Source organism: Nelumbo nucifera, chromosome 7 (assembly GCF_055504915.1).
Source record: "Nelumbo nucifera cultivar China Antique chromosome 7, China Antique-T2T, whole genome shotgun sequence".
NCBI lineage: Eukaryota > Viridiplantae > Streptophyta > Magnoliopsida > Proteales > Nelumbonaceae > Nelumbo > Nelumbo nucifera.
Window position 1 is genome coordinate 18,951,050 of NC_142655.1, and position 11,800 is coordinate 18,962,849.

Below are 11,800 nucleotides of genomic sequence, written 5' to 3' on the forward strand. Positions count from 1 at the left end.
AGGTTAAGCACGAGATCCCCTCGGCACTGTACTGTGTGCTTGTGCTTACCACTGATTAATGCAATACAAGTAGCCTTTTGCTAATTCATGTGCCTTCTTGTTGCCTTTGTGTGTGTGTTTGCTTTGTTTCGTAGGCTTACTCGCCCATTTCGAGTGCCGCACGGGGCCCCAACGATTACCCCCGTGACAGCTTCCCTCACGGTTGCAGACGCGATGGTCGTTGTCCTCATGCGGTGGCAGACGCGTGAGCCTTGATAGGAATGTGGGTACACTGCCCGAGCAAATTGTTTATCAGGCCTATCAAGAGGCCATTCAATGTTTGCGTTCCCAATACAATGACCCTAAAATAGCTTCCCTTGCGGGTGCAGACGCATTGGTTGTTGTCCTCATGCGAGGGCAGACGCGTGGGCCTGTTAGATAGTTTTGTATGCCCTTAGCTTCAATCATTTTGATGTACTTTTGTTATTTAGTGGAAATAAATAAAGTGCATGTTTGATTCATGTTGTTTGGTTTAATTCTGTGTAAAACCCTAAAACTGGACATTTGTAGAGACTCATGTTAGTTTTAAATGTTCACAGCCGTTGGATAAGTCTGGGGAGATTTATCCTGCCAAGGCTGATACTGGTGTGCCACCAAGTGTTGGGATGGCCTGTCTCAGCCATCAGGGTAAAACCCGAGGCACATACAGCATGGGATTACTTGAATCCTTGAACCGGACCAGATTTCCAGTCTTGCCCTGGACCTTGGAGATAGATGGGCAAAACTGGAAAGTTACACCTGACCCCTAGACTCGATTATGACACTTCACTAGGTGCTGGATCAGGCTGCCTTTGATATGCCAATCAGTGAGATCCTTAGTGGGGATCAAAACCTGGGTATGTTGGGGCAGTTTGAGAATTCATCTGAGTGGGTGGTCATAGTGACAGAATCAGCCACTTTGTCGGACAAAGGGTAATGATCGGGAATGCACTCTCTCTGATGGAAACCAAACTGCCGGCAGTTGATTTCAATCGTTGGAATTTTGTTTTTGCAAAATTAATATATTTACATATATATGTACGGTTTCAAAATGTTTGCAAATGGTTTTAATTCCCGGGATCCATGTGAGAGGAGAGTGCGGCACTGTTCCTTGCAGCCGAGGGAGAGGTCCTCTCTTGTCGGGCAGTGCTTGATCATTAAGGGCTGAGAGGTTAAGTGTAAGACCATTTAGGATAATACCTGATGGGCTAATCTTGCACCTGCCCACAGTCCCTGGGTTTTTATAAGATGGCTTGGCCCAGGGACCACTTAATGTAAGTGTTGGGCCCATAGGGTTCATACAATGGACTCAAGGGGTTCATTGAGATTTTCAGTGAATTCGGCTGGGCCTTGTATTAAAGGCTGGGCCGAACCCGTGTGGCTGGTGTGTAGATCAATGCTTGGGTCCCACGCCATACAAAGAAGCCCAACTGGGCAGCAGATTGGAAATTAATTAAACACTGAATACTTAATGGGCCAAAAGCCCATTTCGAGGTGGGCTGATATGATCACCCATCAATGGGGCGAATTTGAGATTGAAGTTAGCAAAAAGGATTGGGCTCTTAGCCTTATCCACTCTTAGAGACCAAATTCAAATCAGATTTGAATCTGGTAACCTCCTGATAAGATCAGGAGTAAGCTAACTCTATCTGGGAAAGGGATTAAGATTATCCCCTATCCAAATACTGATTTGGATTGGGATAACTCCTAATTAGGAGATTTCTTAATCAAGAAGAAAAGAGAGGAGATTATCGAATGAACCAAGAGAGGGAAATCAGATTTCGATCAAAGAGGTTCTGGTAAGCAAGAAAGGTTCCTGCGAATTGAGATTAGATCTCATTCTCTCCAGAAAAGAATACAGTTCAGCTTTTTCGTTTCTGGAAATCTCCTCCTGCCGCCGCCATCTGCATTGTTGCAAGATTTGATCTTTGCAGAAAAGAAAGTCAAGAAACCAGTTCTTGACATCAGTCTTGCAAGAAAGACTGAAAGAATTCAGTGTTTAGTACATCCAGGGGATTCTTGTGAAGGATCCAGTGTGTAGGACGCACCCTGCTGGTTCTGTTCCATCCACAGCTGTGTCATCTTCAGCAGGGACAGATCTTGGAGCATTCTTTGGGCGTGAACACCGACTTTGGGAGATACTGCTTCTCCGGATCAGGTATAATCCTCCCATTTATCTTTTGGTACAGATCTGGTTTGATTAGGGTTCAAGTAGATCCTTGAATATTGTATTCTAAATTCAGGGAATATGATTCCCAGTTGGGAGAAGGTAGGAAATTTTTGAAATTCGCCCCACCCATTCCGCAACCTTTATGGCGTCCATTAGATGGATCCTACCATTCTTTCAGGGCCTTGTTAGGAATGTGGTTACGCTAGCCGTTGGAGCATGGCGGCCCTACACCGGCAAAGTATCAGGTGGACATGCTCAGTTTTCAGGTTGAACACTTGCAGCAGCAGAAGCTCATCACAAGGCGAGTTCAAGTTTGGCAACTCATGGGTAAAAGTTGCCACACTCACGTTTGAAGCGGTCAGGTCTCCTTGAGGCAGCAGCAATGGGGCCCCCTCGGAGTGAAGATGTAGCCCGAGTCGGCGAGGTAAAGCGTAGTTTCGAGGGCCTAGAGAGCATAAGCCATGGCTAGGTTTGAGTAACCCGAATCGGCGAGGTGAAGTCTACAGGCCAGCATGGTGAAAGGGTACCCATGTCATCGCCAACATGAGGAGTAGACCTATCAACGTGTTCGGTAGCATCACTGAAAAGCTACCAAGAAGACGGTTGAGCCTTGAGCTAAGATGATACATGGGGCGGACCTCCGCGAAGCACCACACACATTTCTTCGAGGGCCCTTCTTTCACAGTTCAACGGCATAGCCATTGCGCGGTTTGAGTAACCTCGACACTGGGGGTGAAGTCCAGGCAGGTAGGCATGGTGAAATGGTTTCGTCCCCATAAATGGACACCAACATAGGCAAGACCCGGGCTAACCAGACGAGCCCTGGAACTGGCAAGGAAGTGAATGGTACGGGACACAGACGCCCATTCACGAGGAAGACCCATAGTCGAGGACGACAATGGATTGAGTGGGGGAGCCTGTTACAGTTCAAAGCAGGCCTAGCCTTGCCTACGCTTGGCAGGCTTACGTTAGGGACATGCCCGTCATTTTCGCCTATAAGATTTTTGGGAGAACTAATGTCATCTTCAGGCAGACGACCAAAAGCTTAACGTACTCTTTGAGGAGGAGTGGTCGACCTCCTTGGGTGCCTAACCTAGGCACTCCTAGACCTTCATCCCCTTGCGGGACGGCCCTGGTTAACGACTAGCATGGCTACCAGGGTTCCACATGGGCGCACATTTGCTCATGGGGACAGTGTTGGACCGGCACTGCGCTACCGATACTCAAGGGAGGCTTGGCATGCGGGCCTGGCTCAAGCATGTCCCTTTACCTCGCCAGCCCCTTGCCCAAGCTGATTGAGCTATCCCGTTGCCCCTAGCGCACGGGTGTGCTCCGGCCCAAGCGGTTGCCTATCATCATGGCACACAGGTGCCTGTCATCATCGGCATATAGGAGACCCTTCACATCGGTGCCAAGTCACATCATCGGCGCATGGTCGCCTTCCATTATGGTTGTCCCCCTTTAGCACGTAAGCGGCGCCTCCCATGGACCAGTCTGAGCCAGGAGAGTGCCCCGGCCATTAGACTTGAGGCCATGATCCAGTGCTACTGACGTTAGTGGAGCCATCCCATCGGCAACTCCTAGCCTCTACGCACATAAAGGCTTGTCCTGGCCTGTCTTGGATAGGACGCCGCACGGGTTTCTTCCGCTGTAGAACTACCCCTGTGACAACGTGGCATTAGTTAGGATTGAAAAATGATAAAATTAATTAAAATAATTTTATTCAGAAAAATATTAGTTTTTAATCACTAAAATTACCAAAAAGTGAGAAAAATCTGAAAAATGGTTTTGGAGGATGGGGGTTGCTTGGAATCAAAAGGGAACACACCCACATGTGGCAGTTCACGCAGCAAGCCACTTGCACGTGCACACAGCCGCCGCTTGCGCGCGCACGCAGCCCGCCGCGCCCGCGCACGACCGACCCAGTGCACGCCAGGGCCCCACAACAACATACCAGATTCTTACCAGTTTTCTTACCATCTTCTCTCCAATAATTTCCCTACAATTACTTACACGTTTAAGCTGAAAATTCACCAAGTGAACATGGTAATGGCCTATTTGGAATAGGAACATTTTAATTCGTAATTCATGAAAGAAGTAGGGTGAAGGTCTTATTATCTTATATTTGTTACACGTCTTAAACAAAACGAATTGATATAATAGGCCATATGGTTTGATGGTGGTTTCCTCTTACTGTGAGATGTGTGTTCGAATCCTTTTAGCCACTACATGGCACTTTATTTTCACCTTATATAATAAGTTAAAACATATATATTTGGAGTTTTGAACTCTAATTCTATGCCTTATAACAGTAAAAAGTATGCCAAATGAGACAATGTTTTGAATTATTTTATATTGGGTTGGCGCTTTTATTTAAAATTATGTATATTGCAAGCGAATGGTTAGATCCGGAGTCACCACTAACGTTTTGGATCTAATGAGTCGGATCACGCCCAACGTGCATTAAACACCAAACCCGAACCCTTCAATGGTATATAATGGGTATCGAATCAAACGAAATCCATTCGAAAATCGAGCATCTCAGCAAAGGCGCCCCCCCAACGGAAGCCCCCCCCCCCCCAAAGAGTACGTTAAGCTTTTGGGGCTCTACTAGGAGGAAACATCACTTTTGTGAAAAATCATACAGGGGTGGGTTATCTTGAGATGTATGGCTTAGATTGGTCTTACACTTGACATGTGACATTAGTTAGGATTGAAAAATGATAAAATTAATTAAAATAATTTTTTCGAGAAAAATATTAGTTTTTAATCACTAAAATTACCAAAAATTGAGAAAAATCTGAAAAATAGTTTTGGAGGATGGGGGTTGCTTGGAACCAAAAGGGATCACACCCACATGTGGCAGTTCTCGCAGCAAGACGCACGCGCACTCAGCCCACCGTGCGCATGCGCACGCACCCTACCGCGTACGCACGCACGACCGACCTCGTGTGACGGTTCAGCCCCCACCAGCCCCATCAGCACGCCATCTAAGTGTCTTGGGTTGCTTGAGATGTAAGGCTTAGATTGGTCTTACACTTGACACGTGACATTAGTTAGGATTGAAAAATGAAAAAATTAATTAAAATAATTTTTTTGAGAAAAATATTAGTTTTTAATCACTAAAATTACCAAAAATTGAGAAAAATCTGAAAAATAGTTTTGGAGGATGGGGGTTGCTTGGAATCAAAAGGGAACACACCCACATGTGGCAGTTCACGCAGCCGCTGCGCACGCACGCACGCAGCCCGCCGCGCGCACGGGCACGCAGCCCGCCGCGCGCACGGGCACGCACCCCGCCGCGCGCGCGCACGCCCGCGCCCGCGCACGACCGACCCCGTGTGACGGTTCATTCACCATCAGCGCCATCAGCACGCCATTAGTTTTTAATCACTAAAATTACCAAAAATTGAGAAAAATCTGAAAAATAGTTTTGGAGGATGGGGGTTGCTTGGAATCAAAAGGGAACACACCCACATGTGGCAGTTCACGCAGCACCCCGCACGAGCGCGCGCACGCACCCCGCCACGCGCGCGCGCATGCCCGCGCCCGTGCACGCCCGCGCCCGAGCACGCCCGACCCAGTGCACGCCTGGTTCCCACAACAACATACCAGATTCTTACCAGTTTTCTTACCATCTTCTCTCCAATATTTTCCCTACAATTACTTACACGTTTAAGCTGAAAATTCACCAAGTGAACATGGTAATGGCCTATTTGGAATAAGAACATTTTAATTCGTAATTCATGAAAGAAGTAGGGTGAAGGTCTTATTATCTTATATTTGTTACACGTCTTAAACAAAACGAACTGATATAATAGGCCATATGGTTTGATGGTGGTTTCCCTCTTACTATGAGATGTGTCTTCGAATCCTTTTAGCCACTACATGGCACTTTATTTTCACCTTATATAATATGTTATAACATATATATTTGGAGTTTTGAACTCTAATTCTATGCCTTATAACAGTAAAAAGTATGCCAAATGAGACAATGTTTCGAATTTTTTTATATTGGGTTGGCCCTTTTACTTAAAATTATGTGTATTGCAAGCGAATGGTTAGATCCGGAGTCACCACTAACTTTTTGGATCTAATGAGTCGGATCACGCCCAACGTGCATTAAACACCAAACCCGAACCCTTCAATGGTATATAATGGGTATCGAATCAAACGGAATCCATTCGGAAACCGAGCATCTCAGCAAAGGCGCCCCCCCCAAGGGAACCCCCCCCCCCCCCCAAAGAGTACATTAAGCTTTTGGGGCTCTACTAGGAGGAAACATCACTTTTGTGAAAAATCATACTAGGGTGGGTTATCTTGTGATGTAAGGCTTAGATTGGTCTTACACTTGACACGTGGCATTTGTTAGGATTGGGAAATGATAAAATTAATTAAAATAATTATTTTGAGAAAAATTTTAGTTTTTAATCACTAAAATTACCAAAAATTGAGAAAAATCTAAAAAATAGTTTTGGAGGATGGGGGTTGCTTGGAATCAAAAGGGAACACACACACATGTGGCAGTTCATGCAGCAAGCCGCGCGTGCACGCACCTAGCTGCGCGCGCGCGCACGCCTGACCTAATACACGCCTGGGCCCCATAACAACATACAAGTGAACATGGTAATGGCCTATTTGGAATAGGAACATTTTAATTCGTAATTCATGAAAGAAGTAGGGTGAAGGTCTTATTATCTTATATTTGTTACACGTCTTTAACAAAACGAATTGATATAATATGCCATATGGTTTGATAATGGTTTCCTCTTACAGTGAGATGTGTGTTCGAATCCTTTTAGCCACTACATGGCACTTTATTTTCACCTTACATAAAAAGTTATAACATAAATATTTGGAATTTTGAACTCTAATTCTATGACTTATAACAGTAAAAAGTATGCCAAATGAGACAATGTTTTGAATTATTTTATATTGGCTTGGCCCTTTTACTTAAAATTATGTATATTGCAAGCGAATGGTTAGATCCGGAGTCCCCACTAACGTTTTGGATCTAATGAGTCGGATCACGCCCAACATGCATTAAACACCAAACCCGAACCCTTCAATGGTATATAATAGGTATCAGGACGCATCCTAGCCACGTCGAGTTCCTAGTTATGCCATTCGGCCTCTGCAATGCCCCATCCACATTCCAGGCCCTGATGAATGAAGTCTTCCACTCTCACCTCCGAAAATATGTGCTGGTCTTCTTCGACGACATCTTGGTCTATAGCAAGACGTGGGTGGAACACATTCAACACCTGCGGGTCATGCTCGAGCTCCTAAAGCAGCACCGACTCTTCGTTAAAAGATCCAAGTGTTCCTTTGGGGAACACCAAGTCCTTTACCTTGGACATGTAATCAGCGGACAAGGTGTAACTGTGGACAGCTCCAAGATTCAGGCCATTAAGGACTGGCCCCGGCCAAAGTCCGCCAAGGCCCTTCGTGGGTTCCTCGGGCTAACAGTGTACTATCGAAAGTTCATTCAGAATTACGGCCTGCTAGCAGCCCCGCTTACCAACCTGCTCAAGAAAAATGCATTCCACTGGGATAGCACGGTCGAGGTAGCCTTCGTAGGCCTAAGGGAAGCCCTCTCTTCCACACCAGTCCTCTAGCTTCCAAACTTTGACCTTGAGTTCACGGTCGAGTGTGATGCTTCCGGCACAGGCATAGGAGCCATCCTTCAACAGCAAGGGCACCCGATAGCCTTCTTCAGCCGCAAGCTAGCGGACTGCCATCTCAAACTACCCGCCTATGAACGTGAGCTCATTGGCCTAGCCAAGGCAATACAACACTGGAGGCTGTACTTGTGGGGCAGACCCTTCGTCGTCAAAACAAACCACTATAGCCTCAAATACTTGCTGGAACAACGGCTGACCACCTCCCCACAGCAACATTGGGTCAGCAAACTTCTGGGGTTCGACTTCCGAGTGGACTATAAGGCAATATCCCTGAATCGTGCAGCAGATGCCCTGTCCCGACGAGAGGAAGATAGTATGCTCCCCCATGCGATCTCCCAACCACGAGCCACCCTGCTAGAAGACATTCGGAACACACTGCCGCAGTCATCCGAATGGAACAACCTAGTCCAACAAATACAGTCGGGATCTGCTAACCCGAACTAGTCTCTCCATGATGGGCTGGTATTTTACAAAAAGAAGATCTACCTACCCGCTGATTGCCCCCTCATCCCCTCCATCATCGCCAGCATACACCACTCGACACACGAGTGTCACAGGTGACTCCTTCATCGCGCCATCAAGCGCCTACAGTGAGCCATCCGAGTGCCAACCGCGTTCCTTCATGGTGTCAACATGTGTGTCATGGGTGGGCTTTGCTTGTATTTTGTAAGGGGGACCGCCAATGGCGTTATTGTAATTACTTAGTATGCTTTTCCATCATTTTGATGTTTCCTATTGTCACTCCCCCAAAAGCTTAACGTACTCTTTGAGGGGAGGTAGGTAGTCGAGTGAGCTCATAAGCGTGTAAAGGTCAAGCACGAGATCCCCTCGACACTGTACTGTGTGCTTGTGCTTACCACTGATTAATGCAATACAAGTAGCCTTTTGCTAATTCGTGTGCCATCTTGTTGCCTTTGTGTGTGTGTGTTTGCTTTGTTTCGTAGGCTTACTCACCCATTTCGAGTGCCGCACGGGGCCCCAACGATTACCCCCGTGACAGTTGGTATCAGAGCAGGTGCTCCTACAAATACTCTGGACCGTCTTCGTCCCTACATCAACCCAATGAAGAGGAATCGGGGCGTTTCCGATGACACACCACATGGGCGGATTCAAGCCCACGACACTGACAAAGCTCCACTTGACGAACCTACCAAGACACAAGCCCCAAAGGGGCATACAACCAAACCTAGCAAGCACGACAAATCAGTCGACCAACTAGCTACCGTGGACATGCGCCTCCTTCGTTGCCAGGTGACAGTGGGAGAAACCCGAGATCGGGTTGATGAACTCCACCTCAACCTAGAGACGGTTGAGAATGCAGTGGAGGAACTAGAAGGACGTTTCAATGGCACCTTCAGAGACATGCACACCACCATACAGAATTCGGGAGCTGGGCCTTCCCAAAGCAGCCTACAGGGCTTGCTAGACAGATTCCAAGCACAATTGGATGAGATGAGAGATGAGATGACTCTCCTAAAGAGGGCAGTGGCCAACACACCAAGCACTCCCTCCACCCTAGCTTCCATGAACATCAAGATCCGAGAGCCAACACCTTACTCGGGTGCCCGGGATGCTAGGGAGCTTGACAACTTCTTGTGGCAATTGGAGCAATATTTCTCTGCCACTGGCATCATTGACAACCAAACTCAGGTATGTACAGCTGCTATGTATTTGACTGATATCGCAATGTTATGGTGGCATAGGTGTTGCCAAGACATTGAACGTGGAACCCGTACCATCGACACTTGGGTTGGATTCAAGCGTGAGATCAAGCGGCAGTTCTACCCAGAAAATGTGGAGTACTTGGCGCGCCGAAGAATGAAGAATCTCAGACATCAAGAATCACTACATGACTATGTCAAGGAGTTTTCGGCCTTGACGCTGGAGATCACTGACATGTCAGACAAGGATCTTCTGTTCAATTTTATGGACGGTCTCAGGCCATGGGCTGAGCTCGAACTCCAACGACGTGGGGTTGAGGACCTCGCCACCTCCATGGCCATAGCTGAACAGCTTGTTGATCTGAGAACACCTAAGGAAGATGTGCAAAGACCATCCAGCCCAGGTACCATGAGTTTGAGTGGGGGAGATCCACAATCAACCCCTACAAAGGAGAAGCCAGTGCCCGCGAACAATCCCTACACTTACCAACAAGGGAAGAAGCCACAAGGAGGCCCAAGCTACCAGGGCCACCAATCCACTAGGAGATCTCCTCCTGCGCCGTGTTACCTTTGCAACGGGAAGCATTGGACGAGTGACTGTCCAACCCGAAAGAAAATAACTGCCCTCATCGCCAAACTCAGCGATAGTGAAGAGAGTGATGAGGAGAAACCCACAGCGGCGCCCAGAGTAGGCGCCCTCCAACTCATCAATGCCATGGTCAAGAAAGAGGCCACATCAAAGCGGCCCACCAAAGCCCACAAGGGGCTGAGTTATGTAGACATCACCCTCGGCGGGAGGCCGACCCAAGCCTTGGTGGACACTGGGGCCACCCATAACTTCATTTCGCTTGCGGAGGCAAAGCGACTTGGCTTGACCACCACCAAACAAACTGGGTGGGTCAAGGCTGTCAACTCCGGGGCCAAAGCAGTAGAGGGCACGGCCCGTCGAGTAGAACTCCGAGTTGGACCATGGAAAGGACCCATCAATCTATCTGTGGTTCCCTTGGATGATTTTTAGGTGGTTCTTGGAGTGGAGTTCCTCAAGCAAGCGGAAGCAGCACTTATGCCACACATCAATAGTTTGCTTATTTTGGACGAACACTCCCCTTGCATGGTTCCTGTCTCATCAGCCTTGTAGATACTTGGGAAGCAGCTTTCAGCCTTCCAGTTGTACCAAGAAACTATCAACCATGAAGACAGCTCTGCGTCAACAAGGAAGAACCCCTGTCAAGTACCTCTCATCGACACTGGAACTAGTTGGGAAGTCGTCACCAGGAAGAAGTCACCCCCAAGACAGTTCCATTTTCAGCGCCAACACCAATGCCAGCGCCCAAGTCAACACCAGCAGCAGCATCAGCTTTAGCACCAACCACATCAGTAGAAGTCGACTTCGCAGCAGAAGCCGCAAGTGCCCGCAACTGGTGGGCCCAACAGAAGAAGACCCAAGGCCGTGTCAAACCTTGCCCACATCTACTACCACAACCACCGGGGAGAGCGAGTGCCAACCAAGCCATCTAGGGACCACATTCACATTACCCTAAGGCTAGTTCCCGTAGTAGCCCGGTGAGATACCCTAGGGGAAAAATGCATGGGAATCCACACCTTAATAATCCAAAACACCATTTTGATCCTTACCTGGCCCAAACCTACCCCTTAGCCAAACAGAACCAGCCACTATCATACCTTGAGGCTGCCAGGGAAGGACTTAGCCATAGGAAACCCCAACAGAATGAGCCAACCCCACCATGCCACCAAAATATACACCTCGGCCTTGGACGACAGCCGGTTCGGGGAGCAGCAGAAGAACCCTCCTTCCGCAACAATGACTCTAAGGGACCAGCCGAAGCCGATCTCCGAGGACGTAGATCGAATTGAGAGGGGGAGAATGTCACAGGTGACTCCTTCGTTGTGCCATCAAGCACCTACAGTGAGCCATCCGAGTGCCAACCGCGTGCCTTCATGGTGTCAACATGTGTGTCATGGGTGGGCTTTGCTTGTATTTTGTAAGGGGGACCGCCAATGGCATTATTGTAATTACTTAGTATGCTTTTCCATCATTTTGATGTTTCCTATTGTCACTCCCCCAAAAGCTAAACGTACTCTTTGAGGGGAGGTAGGTAGTCGAGTGAGCTCATAAGCGTGTAAAGGTTAAGCACGAGATCCCCTCGACACTGTACTGTGTGCTTGTGCTTACAACTGATTAATGCAATACAAGTAGCCTTTTGCTAATTCGTGTGCCATCTTGTTGCCTTTGTGTGTGTGTTTGC

At 47.8% G+C, this 11,800-nt stretch overlaps 1 protein-coding gene across 1 annotated transcript in view; it reads left to right on the forward strand.

The window, feature by feature from the left end:
• Window positions 1-11,581, forward strand: part of LOC148790246 (uncharacterized) — a 56,034-nt gene extending 44,453 nt beyond the window's left edge. The window contains exon 2 of the mRNA XM_088891112.1: window positions 8,888-11,581. Within this exon, the coding sequence (XP_088747238.1) occupies window positions 8,935-10,551 (1,617 nt within the window). The 5' untranslated portion in view covers window positions 8,888-8,934 and the 3' untranslated portion in view covers window positions 10,552-11,581. The remainder of the gene's footprint in view (window positions 1-8,887) is intronic.
• The last annotated feature ends 219 nt before the right edge of the window (window positions 11,582-11,800 follow it).